We start from the raw sequence: 17,058 nt of genomic DNA, 5'->3' as shown, positions 1-17,058 counted from the left end.
TGTTTAACATAAGAAAATATTTATAATCCAGGGGCATGATCAATGCGTGAATTAGACAATCTATAGTTTAATAAATATTTGATAAGTTGTCATGGTCAAATTAAATTATGTTTAAAAGTAAATGTTTCATTGATTTGGTTTGGTTTGTTTTTTGTGGGTTTAATGCCACATTTCAGCACATAATAGGCTATATATGGCAATCAGTATATTTGGTGAAGGAAGAACCTGGGAAGACACAAAGAAGAACCACCAAGCCACTGGAAGTTAGTGGCAAGCTGTCTCATACACTCATGCTAGCTCAAACCCACATGAACAGAGGCAATATGTGAGTGATCTGTCAAGGCGAGCCACTTACACCACATAGCCACCGTGGGCCCCTGTTTGATAATTACACTAAGAATTACATGCAGAATGATTTTAATTTCAAAATGGCAATATAGTGTCTTCTTATTTCTCTTTATTTTAAACACATGTATGATGGAAATTAAAGCCATGAGAGATAAAATGACACAAAAAGAATACAAAACATAATATATGCAAATAATGATTACACAGAAGATTAAATAAAATATCAGATGTGTGTGTGTATATGTGGTTTATATTTTTAACGTAACTTTAACAATTTTTGAGTCATATCGCTACAATGTTTGGAGTGTGGCAGCTTATAGTGATGTCTAACAGTGGGTCATCATGCCACAGATATTTAGCATCATGTCCCACCAGTCACATTATCCTGACACCAGGCTGACCAGTCCTAAAAAAATCCTCTTAATGCTGAGCCCCAGACAACATAGCTGTTAGTACCATTTTTTATAAGTCTTTGATATTACTTGGCTGGGATTTGAACCCGTGATCTCCTGTATTAGCAGCGGATTTTCTAACCACTCATGCCACTGGTGTGGTCAACATATGAGATAAATACATGCACACTGTATATTCATATACATACATTGGGTTCAGTAAACTGGGAAACAAATTCCAATAAAATAGTAATATATCATGTACAATGTACTGACAAAGAAAATAACCCATAGAAATTAAAAAGAAAAATTGTTAATGCTGTTCATTTTATACAAAGTGCCTTGAATATGGAATACAAGAATATTTTCCTGATAGAGTGAAGGAATAACAACAGACTTCTTAACCTGTCACACCTGAAAATGGAAACCTAGATAACACATTCCATTATTCAAGGCAACACAAATAATCATGAACACAGGAAAGAAAATGAAATTCATTATCTCCATAAGCTTAATTACAAACAATTACTTACATCTGTCTCAATTGTAGTATTAATGAACATACCATTGTCAGTTCAATAACAGGTGATGGATTTTTAAGGAATTCATGAAAACAAATTTATAGAAAGATATTAAACATCATAAGCATGTATACAAGAACAAATGTTTTTTTTAAAAAATCTTTCAATAGAAAACTCACTTGCTTAAGATCCTGGCTGAATTATATTGGCAAAACCAATATGAGCTGTACATCTCACCTTTCATTATAGCAAGTAACTGGACCTTGCCCATTTAATGATCTGTACATCTCACCTTTCATTATTGCAAGTAATTGGACCTTGCCCACTTAATGATCTGTACATCTCACCTTTCATTATAGCAAGTAACTGGATCTTGCCCACTTAATGATCTGTACACCTCACCTTTCATTATAGCAAGTAACTGGATCTTGCCCACTTAATGATCTGTACACCTCACCTTTCATTATAGCAAGTAACTGGATCTTGCCCACTTAATGATCTGTACACCTCACCTTTCATTATAGCAAGTAACTGGATCTTGCCCACTTAACCTTTCATTATTGCAAGTAACTGGACCTTGCCCACTTAATGATCTGTACATCTCACCTTTCATTATAGCAAGTAACTGGAACTTGCCCACTCAAGCATAGTATGCATGCTCATTGATTTGTCCATAGAACCATTTTTTGTTAAAGGACCTGTATACATCTAGTATGCAGTCTTATTGATCTGTCCATATGACATTTTATTATAACCAAAAGACCTATATAACTGTATGCATCTAGTTGCATGGTTAATTCATACAAGAAAATATGTAATATTATGCCAATAAGATGTATGCAAATGTATGCCTAATATTTAGGAGGACAAGACACATGTGGATATTCCACTTCAAGATCAAAGGGTAATGTCATTCTTGTTGACCTACAACCAATTAGATTACATATGTATGGGGGAATAGGCACTCCTGAATATTTCACTTAAAGGTCAAAGGGAGAGGTCATTCTTGTTGACCTACAACTAAACAGCATACATATGTAAAGAAGACTTGGCACTCCTGAATATTTCACTTAATGGTATAAGGGAAATGTCATTCTTGTTTACTGAGAACTTATTAGCAGGCATATGTACTGAAAAGAATCAACTTACTTGCCTGATTCAGCTACTGTCAGGTACAATACTTAAAGCAAAAAAGGCCCTGTCCCCCAGGTTCTCGTAGAAGCAAGTAACATATATATTCACAAACAACAACCAAACTGCTTCCCAAGTTAACCTAAAATCCAACAGCATACACAACAAATGAAAACAACAAAACTGCTCCACAGGCTGACCCACAATCATGCTGAATACAGAAAACTAGCAAATAAACCACCAGGTTAACCTAAAACAAGGTAGCATAGGCATCTAGAAAACTGTTCCACCGGCTGAGCTACAAAAAATAACATATAGACAGAAAACATTCCAATTGCTGCTCAGGTTGAGGAATAAAAGTAGGATACATAAATACAGAAAACAATGAAACTGCTCCACAGGTTGAGGTACTATATATATATATATATATATATATATATATAAATTTATTAATAAATAGAGATAAACAGTTTTAGTAACATTTGTATTATGTATAATGCACACTTATTAGAGGTATAGAAAATAAATAAATAGAAAAGAGAAAGAGAAGAAGAAGAAAATAAAGAAAAAACGAAAAAATATTAATAAAATAAAAATAAAATTAGATAAATATATAAAAGATATGTACTAATATAATTTGTACAGCTATTAAATATGTTATTAGAACTCAATTTATATAATAAAAAACATGGTGTGCATAACGCTTACTATGAAGTATTTTATAAATAATTAATTATATTGTATTGAAAGTTAATTTACAACTGCAATTACATTTTTAAAGTATTAGTAAACTTACTTTTATGTTATTAGATTATACTTTTACCAATTAAAATTTTTTGCAAAGTAGAATAATCTTATCTAATTGTACACAAGGGACATAATTCAGAGGAAAGAAAAAAAAAATAATATTAAAAACTTTAAAATATTAAAAACTTTTTCACTTAATGTCATATAGTGTTTTTGAATTCAGACCTTTTGGATATACCGTATTAAGGCGGTGAATCCAATAGGTTTCCTTTAGTAGACGTTCCATTTCAGGATCAGTTTTAACAATAGGTTGGAAGGAGAAATCTTGCAATGTATGGGAATTTTTGTTAAAATGTGCGGCAACATGAGATAAAATGATTGATCGATATAATTTTTTATATCTGATCTGTGTTGGTTCATACGTTTAGATATTTGTTGACTGGTTTGTCCAACATATTGGATGCCACATTTTTTTATTGTTATCAAATAAATAACATTTGATGTTGTACAATTAATATCACAACGCATATTAAAAGTTTCTTTCGTATTATTACTATTGAAAGAAGTATTTTCATTAATAAATGAACAGTGTGAACATCTAGGTCTATTACATTTAGTTGATGATCCTATTTTATATGATGGTTTTTCTAATTTAGAATTAGTTAGGAAATCTTTAAGATTTTTAGTCCTTTTATAAGCAAGTGTAGGTTTGCTTTCGTGTAGCGATTTAACACTTGCTTTACATGATAAGTTTAACAAATCCCAATATTTATTGATAATCTTACCTATATTAGGCAAACTTGGATCATATTCAGTAACAAAAGGAACGATATCTTCATTTCTACTTTTGATTTTATATTGTAAAGATTCAAGCTGTGTAAGAGAAGATACTTTTTGGAAAGCAGTATTAATGATGTCGATAGGGTAATTTCTATTTAGAAAATGCTGACCTAGCTCTGTTAAAGATGATTTAAAAACAGCATCATCCGAAATAATTCTTCTGTATCTTTTTGCTCGACTATATGGTATCCCATTTTTACATGATTTAGGATGGCATGAAGAATATTCAACATATTGATGAATATTCGTGTTTTTAACATGAACCATGGTAGTAATGTCATTATTTTCATTTTTCGCGACATCTATGTCCAAAAATGAAACTTTAGTTTTAGAGACATTGAATGTAAATTTTATTGTTGGATGTAATTTGTTTAAATTGTCTATTAAGTAATAAAGGTCTTCTAATGAATAACTCCAAATCATAAAGATATCGTCTAAAAACCTTAACCATGCATCCGGTTTTAAGTGGCATTTATTTAGAAATCATTTTCTAATTTTCCCATAAAGATGCATAAGCAGGTGCCATAGGACTACCCATTGCTGTTCCCATTTTTTGAAGATAGTTTGTATTACCAAATTGAAAAAAGTTATTTTCGAGCACAAGTTTTATCAAATCACAAATATGTTCTTTTAATAGTTTATATGTATATTCGTTTTCTTCAAGATAATAATTACACGCTTCGATACCATCAATGTGTGGTATATTCGTGTAGAGTGAAACCACATCAAGTGTAACAAGGAATGAATTTTCAGTTAGTTTCGGTAAAGATTTCAATTTGGTAATGAAATCAAAAGTATCTTTGACGTATGAAGGTAGTGATTTCATTAGTGGTTGTAAAATGTGATCAATATATTGCGATATGTTATTTGTAATTGAGTTGTATGTAGAAATAATGGGTCTACCTGGATATCCTAAAGGTAGTGACTTATCAACCGTTTTATGTGTTTTTGGTAAAATATAAAACTGAGGTGTGCGTATTTTATTTGGGAAAATATCTAGTTCATCATATATGGAACAATTGTGTACAGAGATCTAATACATTGGCTTATTTTTTCTTTCGTTTCTTTGGAGGGATTATAGGAAAGTTTTGTGTAATATTCTTCATCATTTATTTGTCTTTCTACTTCTTTAATATAATCCTGCTTATTCATTATTACTATGGTGCTCGACTTATCCGCTTTTTTAATAATAATACTTTCATCTTGCGTAAAGCTACGTAAAGAATTTAGTTCTTCTTCAGATATGTTTGTAAAATGTTTTCTTTTAGGACTGCTATTTAAAATTTCTTGTTTAGTTGCTTCAGTATAAAAATCGAGATAAATATCTCGTCCACTAGGTGTAAATGTTGATTCTTTTTTATTGTAAAAGGGCTTATTTTGTAGATGAAAACTATTTTCATATTGTGAAGATGTACATGATTGTGAGAAAAATTCTTTTAATTTTAACGATCTTGTGTATTTGAAAAATGCTTCTGCTAAATTAATATTATCATGCACTTTGGTTCTCGGACAATATGATAATCCCTTACCTAGAAGAATGTAATCACTATTAGTTAGAATTCATTTAGAAAGGTTTAACACAGTTTCTTTTCCTCTTTCGATTTCTTTTTTTATTTTCTTTTGTTTCCTCGATCTGTTCTTGTTTTGTATTCTAATGAATCTCCTATTCTTTCTTCTGTTTGTGTTGTTTTCAACAGATCCTTGAGGATTTCCATTAGACTTTCTATCGTTTCTATAACGGTTCTGTTGGATTCTTGTGTAGTTTTCTTCGCCCCATTTTTTACTGCATCTGCATTGGTTGCCTTTTGTGTGCCTGGGGCTGTTAAGTTTTTTGCTTGATCATTTTTGCAATTGTTTCGAATGGATCTATTTTTTGTTTCAATGTGATTTGGTTGATAGGTAATTCTTGCTTTTGGTGATGCTTGTTTTATTTCCTTTTCATGTTTTGGTTGTTGGTTATTCCGTGTGTGATTTTTAATTACTACACGTTTCTTTTTTACATTGATGAAGTCAATTTCATCTGCTGATTTATTTGGTTGTTGATTAGGTTGTTGATTATCTCTTTCTGATTCTCCTCTAGTTATTTTCGATGCCGATGTTTCTCTTTGTCCAGGAAAATTGTTTTTCTCTCTCTGTAAATTCTGTAACTTTTTAAGTTGATTTGATAAAAGTTCGTCTTTTTTGGATTCAGTTTTTAAAAAAATTTCTTCATCAAAAATGCCTGTATTTCCTTTTATCAGAGTTTTTAGTTCATCCCTATGTTCTTCTAGTTCCTTGCCTATCTTGATACCTCTCCTCTGATGTTCTTCTTTTAGTCTCTCACATATTTCCAAAGAGACCTTTTCAAAATGGGAGTCAATAGATTCTTGGAACTTCTTTGATGCTGTATCATTCCCAATTTGAATTTTTAATTTCAAATGCAATCCCATTGGCACAAGATTGTCTTCCAGACAATTTTCAAAAAAGCGTGCGTGTAATCCATTTTTCATTTGTTTCTTCGCTAATTTATCCATTGTTGTTTTTAAATAAGTTGTTCTATTGCTAATTTGTGGATCATATGTTGATGCCATGGTGTTGTCAAGGTTTTCTTGATAAATTATAAAATAAACAACACATTCTACGTGTTGGTGTTGTTTATTTTATATATATATATATATATATATATATATATATATATATATATATGCATGCAAACAGCAAGGAATCTGCTTCAGAGCATGAGCTGCAAAACCTAGAGTGTGTGTATATATATATAATCAAACTGCTCCACAGCCTGAGCTACATAAAATAGAATACACATGTACATTAAACAAACTTCTCTACAGGTTGAGCTACATAAAATAGAATACATATGTACAGCAAACAAACTTCTCCACAGGTTGAGCTACATAAAATAGAATACATATGTACAGTAAACAAACTGCTCCACAGCCTGAGCTACATAAAATAGAATACATATGTACAGGAAACAATCAAACTTCTCTACAGGTTGAGGTACATATAATAGAATACATATGTACAGAAAACAATTACAAAGCTAAACAGGATGCATTCTGACTTCTTGAAATGTAACTGACACAAGCTGAAGCCTCAAAGAAAACTGCAGAAGTGTTTATTCTTTCTTTCCTGTTTTCATTATAGTTTCAAAGGATTTAAACAAAACATTGGAAAATGTATACATTGTAAGGTTTACAATAGCAATGTTATTGTTAACCTTTTATTTTTAAAATGCAATGCATAAATGACCAGAATGAACATACAAGAAGAAAAGAAGGCTGTACCTAGGTGTCCAATGGGATCAATCAGGCATTAACACTGTTAAGAAATGTCATTTGTGAAGCAGTTTTGAAAAACAATAACTCTTCAAAAATGTCATGATATCAGGCATAAAGTAAACAAAACAATTTATGACTTTGTACTAATAATATCATGCAAATGTTACCATATACGAGTTTTAGTGTATGTATGTATGTATGTATGTATGTATGCTTTTTATTGGAGATGGCAGAGTCAATATACATAACTGGTTGCGATTAAATAATGCCTTAATTAACTTGGCTAGTTTCTTAATAATAACAATGTGATAAAAAAAAGACTAAACTGTAATTTCAAATGCAAATCTATGATTTTGCTGAGATACATGCAGACTATCTTTAGATCAAACCATTGAAATTAAAGCACTGTCAAAGCAACTAGAGACCAAGGTGGCCCAAGATCATTCACCAGACTTTTTCCTGCGCTATAGCCAAATACAAGGGCACATGGCCAAAAAGCCCGGAGTTTATAGTATCCCTTCTGTAAAAGATTTATTCCAATACTGTTAATCACACAGGTTATGAAAGTAATTTTTGTTTCCAAGTTTCCATGTTGTCCATATATTCATACATATTTGATAGCACATCAGCATAATCTGTTCAATATTGAAACTTATGCTATGATGCATTATGTCAAATCTGTCAAATTATATTGCTAGGATGCATTATGTCAAATCTGTCAAATTATATTGCTAGGATGCATTATGTCAATGGATCAGAAATATGTATTCCAAAGTGATGACAAACATTGTCTACATCTAACGAATAACAGGTTGTAACATATGCTCACTTGGCCCTACAGTGAGACAATCATTTAACATCCTGGAGATATTAGTCTATTTATCAAGTCTTATTAAAGTGGGTCATAAACAGTCATTAAAGTGGCAATAAGTTCAGCCAGTCATATGCACAATCACCTTATTAATATATGTATACATTGCTCATAACATATAAGCCATGACTGGATGAGATTTTATGGCTTACATAAACAGCCTCTAAAGTGGAAGAAACTCAGTCAATCATGTATGCGATGACCTCATTAATATATGAACATATTACTCATAACAAAATACATACATCTTAATAACAGAAACCAAAATTGGTTAAGACTCGTGGCTTCCAGGACAATAATAAGTCAATCAGATGCATAATTACCTCATTCATATGCATACATCAAGCAGATTACTGATATCATCCAAGATTGTGATGATATAGGCATATATTCCAAGTTTGGTTGAAATCTGATCAGAAACCTGGCTTCCAGAGGGCTAACAAGCTCTGACAATCTGATGCAAGTTTAATATGTATCCGTGGATCATGCTTACTACTGAACTTATATAGGCATATATTCCAAGCTTGATCAAACTTGACAAGGAATGCAGCCACCAGAGTGGGAACAAGCTCACCTATCAGATTCAAGATCATCTTATTGATATGTGTGGATGACACTCATTATTAGACTCAGTGGAGATCTTAATGATACAAGCATGATCAAAACTGGATCAGAAATATGGTCTCCAGAGTGGTATTATATCTAACCAAGCAGACGGAAGATCACATCATCAACATGAATGAATCATTTAATATCAGATTCATCAGAGATATTGATATTTCTAAGTCCACTGAAATCAGATCAGAAATATGGTGACAAGCAATTATTGATACAGAAGTGCCTACAGATGACTGATTTAAGGTCATATCATGGCCTCCTGGTTTAAATACACAGTGATCACTCAGTTTATTTGCTTGCTTAATTTATTCTGTTTTTTACTGATGGGGAAGGAAGAACATGATATGGTCACAAATTTACTAACCAGGTTATTAGTTTTGTTTGACGCTAGGCTCCGCAACTCAAACAGATTATTTAGTCCATAGTCAAACAGAGTTTAGTGTATTGCTCAAGGATACATAATGGAAGTGGATTGAGGTAATTCAATTGTTGGATTTGAACTAGCACACTTTAGTTCAGGAGTCTTGGACCTAACAATGACATCTAATGCTTCCATTAATCACATGTAATGCAGGAGAGCACATTTGACATATTCTATCTTCCAAGACTGCAGGGGTTGGCTGCACAGACGGACAGAAGGAAACCAACGTGTTGAATTCTGCAACTGAAGTGAAAGCATAAAAATACTCATTAAATTATTGCATTTAAAATTACTGCATGACCTGATGATGAAGACCTTAAGAATTGTAAATGTGCCACACATGTATAGCTTATCGTGTGCTGAAAAATGGCGTTAAACCCTACAACAACAACAACTGATGGCAAAGAATATACTACTATGGACACAAATAATTTATTCTAGTGATTACTGATGGCAAAGAACATACTACTATGGACACAAATAATTTATTCTATTGATTACTGATGGCAAAGAATATACTACTATGGACACAAATAATTTATTCTATTGATTACTGATGGCAAAGAATATACTACTATGGACACAAATAATTTATTCTAGTGATTACTGATGGCAGAGAACATACTACTATGGACACAAATAATTTATTCTAGTGATTACTGATGGCAGAGAATATACTACTATGGACACAAATAATTTATTCTAGTGATTACTGATGGCAGAGAACATACTACTATGGACACAAATAATTTATTCTAGTGATTACTGATGGCAGAGAACATACTACTATGGACACAAATAATTTATTCTACTGATTACTGATGGCAGAGAATATACTACTATGGACACAAATAATTTATTCTATTGATTACTGATGGCAGAGAATATACTACTATGGACACAAATAAATTCTAATAATTCTACACTGTATTAATGAGGTGATCTTGCATCTGATTTGTTGAACTTAATACCATTATTGTGGCTACACTCAGATTAAACATCTCAACCAACAATTAACATCATAGTAAATATCACAAACTACAATATAGATCAGAGTAAATATCTCAAATTACCATCAACATCTTAGTAAACATCTCAAACTACTATTAACAACATGTTAAATATCAATAACTACCACTAACATCATAATAAATATCTCTACCATGAACAGTTCTGAAATTTTGTAATGTTTTACATGCATCATCACATTGAGGATTCCAGTTATCAGTCTCTTTCAAATGCTGTATTCCTTTAATGGACTCCAATGATACACTATGCAATATATCCAGAAGATTCTTCATTCAGTAAAACTCCCTCTTGAACCAGCAGATCAACCACATCGTACCTGTCTTGATAACAAGCAAGTGATAATGCTACAGATGCACCATTACATTTTGGATCCCAATTGTCAGTGTCTTTCAAATGTTGTATTGCTTTCTCAACAGATTCCAATGATATCTCCTCAGCGCGACCCATTATAATACTTAGAAGATTTTTCATTTTTAATGAGACCCCATCCTGAACCAGCAGATCATATACATCATACTTCTTTCCCCAAATGGCATATTTTAATGCTTCAGATGCATCATCACTATTAGGATCCCAATTGTCAGTGTCTTTCAAATGTTGTATTACTTTCTTAACAGATTCCAATGATGCCTTAAATCCCCGTATCATACTTGGAAGATTTTTCATTTTTAATGAGACACCATCCTGAACCAGCAGATCATATACATCATACTTCTTTCCCCAAATGGCATATTTTAATGCTTCAGATGCATCATCACATTTAGGATCCCAATTGTCAGTGTCTTTCAAATGTTGTATTGCTTTCTTAACAGATTCCAATGATGCCTTAAATCCCCGTATCATACTTGGAAGATTTTTCATTTTTAATGAGACACCATCCTGAACCATCAAAGCACACACATCAGAATTCTGTCGACTATAAGCTGTTTCTAATGCATCTGATGCATCATCACAATGGGGATCCCATGTACCAGTGTCTTTCAGATCTTGTATCATTCTGAAAACAGCCTGCTCTGAATTAAGTTGCAACACATCAACAAGCATGAAGAGTTCTACTTTTACTTCATTTTTCATAAGATAATCTGCCATATCAAATCTCTCATTACAGTAGGTTATGCATAGTGCTGCAGAACATGGACCTTTATTTTGAAACCAAGGTTTTCTCAGATCTATAAACAAGCAACGATGGCGAATATACTGCACTAAATTAATCCATAAATGTTGCTGCCTATCCGGATTCCACTTACTATGATATTTCAAATGTTCCACCACCTTTATTAAAACATTCATATCTCCATGTTCAACAGCATCTACTACATGCTCTGTATCCAGTATGATCCCTTCCTTTAATAAAAACTCAATCAGGTTCTGATTTCCTGATATATAGGCCTTACATAATGCATATTTGGCTTCCTTACATTCTGGACTGAAAACTTGATTCTTCTTTAAGGTCTCCAGGATAGTCTGAACTCTTTTAAGGTCACCATGTCTGGCAGCACTATAAAGACTTACATGTGTATAACAGGCCTTCATAGCAATTAGTTTGTCTGCAATCTCAAAATGGTGATAATAGAAAGCTAATTCTAACAGCTTCTGCTTCTCTGTACACTGCCAACAGTCAGATATATTATTATTATGTGCACATGCCAAGAATTCCAAGAGGACACTATACACTAAACTCACTACATCTTTGTCACTTTGTAATATAAACTGCATAAATGTGCAACACTCCAATTCCAAGGAATGATTAGCAAACAAAGATTCATTACCCGCCATAAAAAATTCCTTTGTCAAATTACTTTTTTGCAACTCATATTTTAATTTCATCAAAAAATCATGGCTTTTGAGTGCTGAATGTTTCACAACACTCCTTACATGTCCTTTCTTTATGACATCATGAACTATCCTCTCTGCCAGAAGTCCATACACAGACACAGGTATAAACACATTCTCAGAAGTTCTGTCCTTGAATTCTGCAGTGTATGTCCTTTGATATAAATATTCTGAGACACCATATTTTACAACCATCTCTAGACAACGATTCCAAAGAACATGTCCCACAGCATCACTGACTGTAGCATGAATGAAATTGATGCAGGGTTTTTCAACTAAAAGTTCCAAACTTAACTCAAATGACTTCACAACATACAACTCTAAAAAATTATCATAAGTATCTCTCAGTAATGTGATGGATACCTGCTTTTCTGAAAATTGCAGACTATGAGCCAGATCCATCAATAATTGTTTGCTGGATTCAGGCATTGTTTCAAGTGATAAATTCTCCTCCAATATTTCACCATTACAAAACAGAAAAGCCAGAGATAGGAATCTTGTAGCCTCTAATTCAGTGATATTTTTGACAAAGAATTTATTTGGAGACCTGAAGAACTCAGGTCCTTTATCAAATGATTTACTGTCCCCTGCAAACAGTGAACAGCACTGGGGAAAACCGATCAACCCATCAAAATTAGTTATGCATAATTCTTTTTCATCTTCTTTCATGTCTCTTTTATGTCTTTTAAGTTCTCTATTCAAAATGCTAATCTTTTCTGAATGTGTTTGTTTTTCTGAAGACAGCGTCAGTGACAAATCTTCAGAAAAGAGTTTCAGTGATCCTAACCTGGAGTAAGCCTTTGACAGTACATCAACTCTGGTGGTAATAATAACCTGTAACATTCCTGCATCAACATATTCCTGTATGGTAGGTAGATATACCATCCACTCCTGCAAACGGCCAGGATCAAAGTCATATTGTCCAAATACATCCTCCAGCACAACAATGGCTACCCAATCTGTGTCCACTTTCTCCCACTGTCTTGGATAATTAAGCACCACACGTTTATCTCTAAAAATTTCATCATCTATCAGGTGACGGGCCATTGTTGTCTTGCCTTCACCTGGGTTCCCTTTGATGACAATAGATCTTTTCTCCTCTAGCAGTTTCTTAGCATCCTCTGCTTGTTTTGTTGTAATGCATTTGAGATTTTTATGAGCTTTAAGAATGTTCTCCGTCTGTTCTGTTAGAAGAAAAAAATTAAATGAAAATACAAGGAAGAATATATCACATAGAAACTGTCTAGGTTGAAAAAAACACTTGTGCTACTCATGGCAAATTTCCATACTTTTTAATACATCTTTAACAATCTCCCATTCCTTTTTTGACCCCTCTTTCCAAACTGTGACCCAAGGGATTGACCCAAAGTCCATTATGTACACTTTCAAACATGCTCTAAAACCCACCACTCGAAGAATCATACAATCCCAAGATGAAACATAATACATTCTATATACAATTAACCTCCATATAACATAGACCTGTATATTACACTCATTTTATACACTGGTGTTTCTATCACACAGTTTCCTATCGCACAGGTTTCACTGTATTATGTGTCCTCTTCCACTTTCTCCCAATGTCTTGGATAATTATGCATCACACTTTTATCTCAATACATTTCATTACCTATCAGGCATTTTAGTTATCTTGCCTTTAGTGGAAGATGCTTGGTTACCTTGCCTTTCAAACATGTTAATATATTACAGATTATTATCTGGTAATTCTGAATCATTACTATTTACTAAGATAAAACAGTCAGACAAAGAGACAGGCAGAAGACATAAACTGGTTTCTATTTCAATAAGGGTCTTGAAGAAAGAAAACAAAAGACATTAGTCATTACACAATGTGTTTTGAAAATATACATCGAATTAATTTTATGTAATAATAATAATAATAAATATTTTATTTAGAGATGGTAACTCAATTAGTTACAGAACTAATCTACCTTGAGGCCTTCTATCTGTTATGTACAATATATACAGTATATATAACATGATGTGAAGAGTCTGGCTTGACACTAAATAATTAAATAATTTTTAAATTCAAAGTATCAAGCCTTTAACACACGTATAGGCATCAGTGAACACATAAACATATATAAAACATAAAATATAATCCTGCATTGAAAAATTCAGCTATGAAAATGATGTAAAATTACAGAAAAGCAGGCATTATTTTTTGTACTAGAACTGTTAAATTTTCTAAAGATTTCATCTATTTAAGACATTGATTGTGAAAAGATGAAATGCTAGGAGCTTGCCTTATGTCACTGGGAAAGTTGTTCCATACCAGTGGACCAGTATGCTGAAAACTTTTTTTTAAACAATTCCTTCTTTGGCCTTGGTATAATGTAATCTTTTCTTCTTATGGACCTTAAATTTGGAGTGCCATCAGCATCTCGTTGGTGAAATATATTGCTTAGATAGACAGGGATGTCTTTTCCTGATACTTAATACATCAATTTGGCCTTTCTAAGAAATATTTTTTCCGTGTATTGTTAAAACCTTTATATTATTCATTGCATCTTGAACATTTTCTATACTTTGATCTATAATTAAATGGCAAGCCCTCTTTTGGAGTCTTAAAAGTGTTGTTATGTTTGAATTAGAGGTATTACCCCAAATTTCGTTTCAGTTGTCCAGATATGGCTGAATATAACTTTTATAAAAGATGACCCTATACTGAAGAGGAATGTATGTTTTGATTTTCCTCAGTAGCCAAAGATAAAAATTAACCTTTTGTGAAATATGTTTAATGTGAATAGACCAAGTAAGATTGTTATCCACGAATACACCAAGAATTTTATCTTGAGAGGTCATATTGAGGCTCACATTGTCAAATAGAACTTGGAGTTTGTTGCTAACTAGCCTTGCTCATTTTTGTTGTGTTGTAACTAGTAGGATTTTCGTTTTTTCTGTATTTATGATCATACTGTTTTCCTTGTACCATACTTGAAGTCTGTTGAGAGCAACTTGTACGTTATTTTCAAGTACTGTTTTAGTTTTACCAATCACAGACAGTGTAGTATCATCTGCATAAAGGTGAGTGGAAGAAATTGAAGTTCCAATCTTAAGAGGTAAATCGTTGATAAATAGTACGAATAACACAGGCCCAAGCATAGAGCCTTGTGCTACTCCAAAATTAATAGTTTTACTTTCAGAAAGTTGGCCATTTAAAGATACTTTTTGCACTATATCGGTTTAGTAAGATGTAAACAAGTTTAGGGAGTTTTCACTGCATTGATAGATTTGTAGTTTTTCAAGCAAATGTTCATGGTCTACAAGATCAAAAGCTTTATGAAAATCATCCATAATAGTGCCTACCTTTTCTCTTTGATCTGATGCTTTCAGCCATCTATCAATCAAAAGATACAAGTGCAGTTTCACAGGAGTGATTCTGGCGAAAGTCAGACTGATTATCATGAACATGATCATAAGTGTTCAAATAGTTGAGAAAAGAATTATGTACATGTTTTTTTCTAGTAATTTGGAGAGACAAGAAAGGATAGAGATTGGTCTGTAGTTATTTACATCATCTTTTGTTCCTGCTTTATGCAATGGTATAACATTGGTAGTTTTCCATGTCCGTGGAAATTTATTAGACCTAATACTTTCATTGCAAATGAAAGCTATGCTCTCTGCAATTGCAGGTGCAGTTACCTTTAATAGCCTTTGTCCAATCATGTCAAGTCCTGTAGCTTTACAATCATCCATTTTTTAAATATATTTCAACACAAATTTGGGACTCATTTCAGGAATTTCAAACTTTATATATTGTTTGGTAGTTTTTTAGCACAAAAATGTTTGAGTTCCGGATTTTCAGATGAAGTTATGGGTTCTTTAATATTTTCAGCAATTTGAACAAAAGAGTTGTTAAAAATATTTGAGATGTGAGTTGAATTATCAGTGTAAATGATTGAGGGATAAAATTTCAGCTTTACTCTTACATTTGCCTGCAACAAACCTTCTAAACGCTTTCCAGATAGCTTTGGGATTATTTTGGTTTTCATCAAGCACTTTTTTATAGTGCGCTTGTTTGGCTTGATGTATCATTTTATTAACTTTATTTCTCCAAACTCTATATTCAGCTTGATTTCCTACTGATTTTAGTTGGTCTCTTTGCTTTATTGCTTCTAAAATTTCTGGGGAGATCCAGCCTGGTTGGTGGTCTTTTTTTATCTTGTGTGTTTTTAAATGGGCATGCTTGTTCACTATACTGATGAACAGAACTGTCCATGTATCTAAAACATCATCAATATCTTCAAAGATTTGGACTGTATCCCATGGAATCTGTTTCAGATCTTCTAGAAATTTAACAGTATCAAAGTTTTGAAAGGATCTATAAGTAATGGATTTATGGATATTATTATTGTTGATTTGCCATTGACTTTACATGTTAGAAAAAGTGCAAAGTGGTCACTTATACCAATCTTTGGAACCATTACTTCCAAAACATTTTCTTTTGTATTGGTATAAATATGATCTGTAAGTGTTTTAGAGGTAGATATTACTCTGGTGGGTTCATTTACTAGTTGCTCCATACCTAATGAAGCAATAAAATTCATCCAATTCACTTTTATTTGATCATTGAGAAGGTCTCCATGTATATCACCTAGAATGTAAACTTCTTTATCTTCTTTTGAAATTTTATCTACTTGAAGTTCAAAATATTCACACCAATCAGTATGTGATGATGGGGGTCTATACACAAAATCTACTAAATAGGGCTAACCTTTTTCTGGAGTGATCTGTAGCCAAATGGATTCTATTTCCTGTTTTTCTATGTCTTCCCATCTTTTACAAATAGTACCGATTCTAACATACACAAGGAGCCCACCGCCACCTGTTTTCCTATCCTTTTGATAAGGTTTGTTGCAGCCATTTATATACAAGAAATTTTCACCCTGATTTTCTGTTAACATTGTTTCCGAGAGTCCAAACAAATGGGTATTATTATTTGGAGAGGTTAGCAGTAACTTCACTTGATGAATCTTTCCACAAAACCCCTGAATATTTAAATGACCTA

The 17,058-nt window shown here is 32.6% G+C and overlaps 1 protein-coding gene across 1 annotated transcript in view; it reads right to left on the bottom strand.

Annotated features, from left to right (window-relative positions):
• Positions 1-10,436: 10,436 nt before the first annotated feature.
• LOC149775271 (uncharacterized) overlaps positions 10,437-17,058 on the bottom strand; it is a 29,030-nt gene continuing 22,408 nt past the window's right edge. The window contains exon 5 of the mRNA XM_089944382.1: positions 10,437-13,210. Within this exon, the coding sequence (XP_089800508.1) occupies positions 10,437-13,210 (2,774 nt within the window). The remainder of the gene's footprint in view (positions 13,211-17,058) is intronic.

This window comes from Sinohyriopsis cumingii, chromosome 19 (assembly GCF_028554795.1).
Source record: "Sinohyriopsis cumingii isolate HCF-2022 chromosome 19, ASM2855479v2, whole genome shotgun sequence".
In the NCBI taxonomy this organism is placed as follows: Eukaryota; Metazoa; Mollusca; class Bivalvia; order Unionida; family Unionidae; genus Sinohyriopsis; species Sinohyriopsis cumingii.
This window is presented reverse-complemented; position numbering and strand designations above follow the sequence as displayed.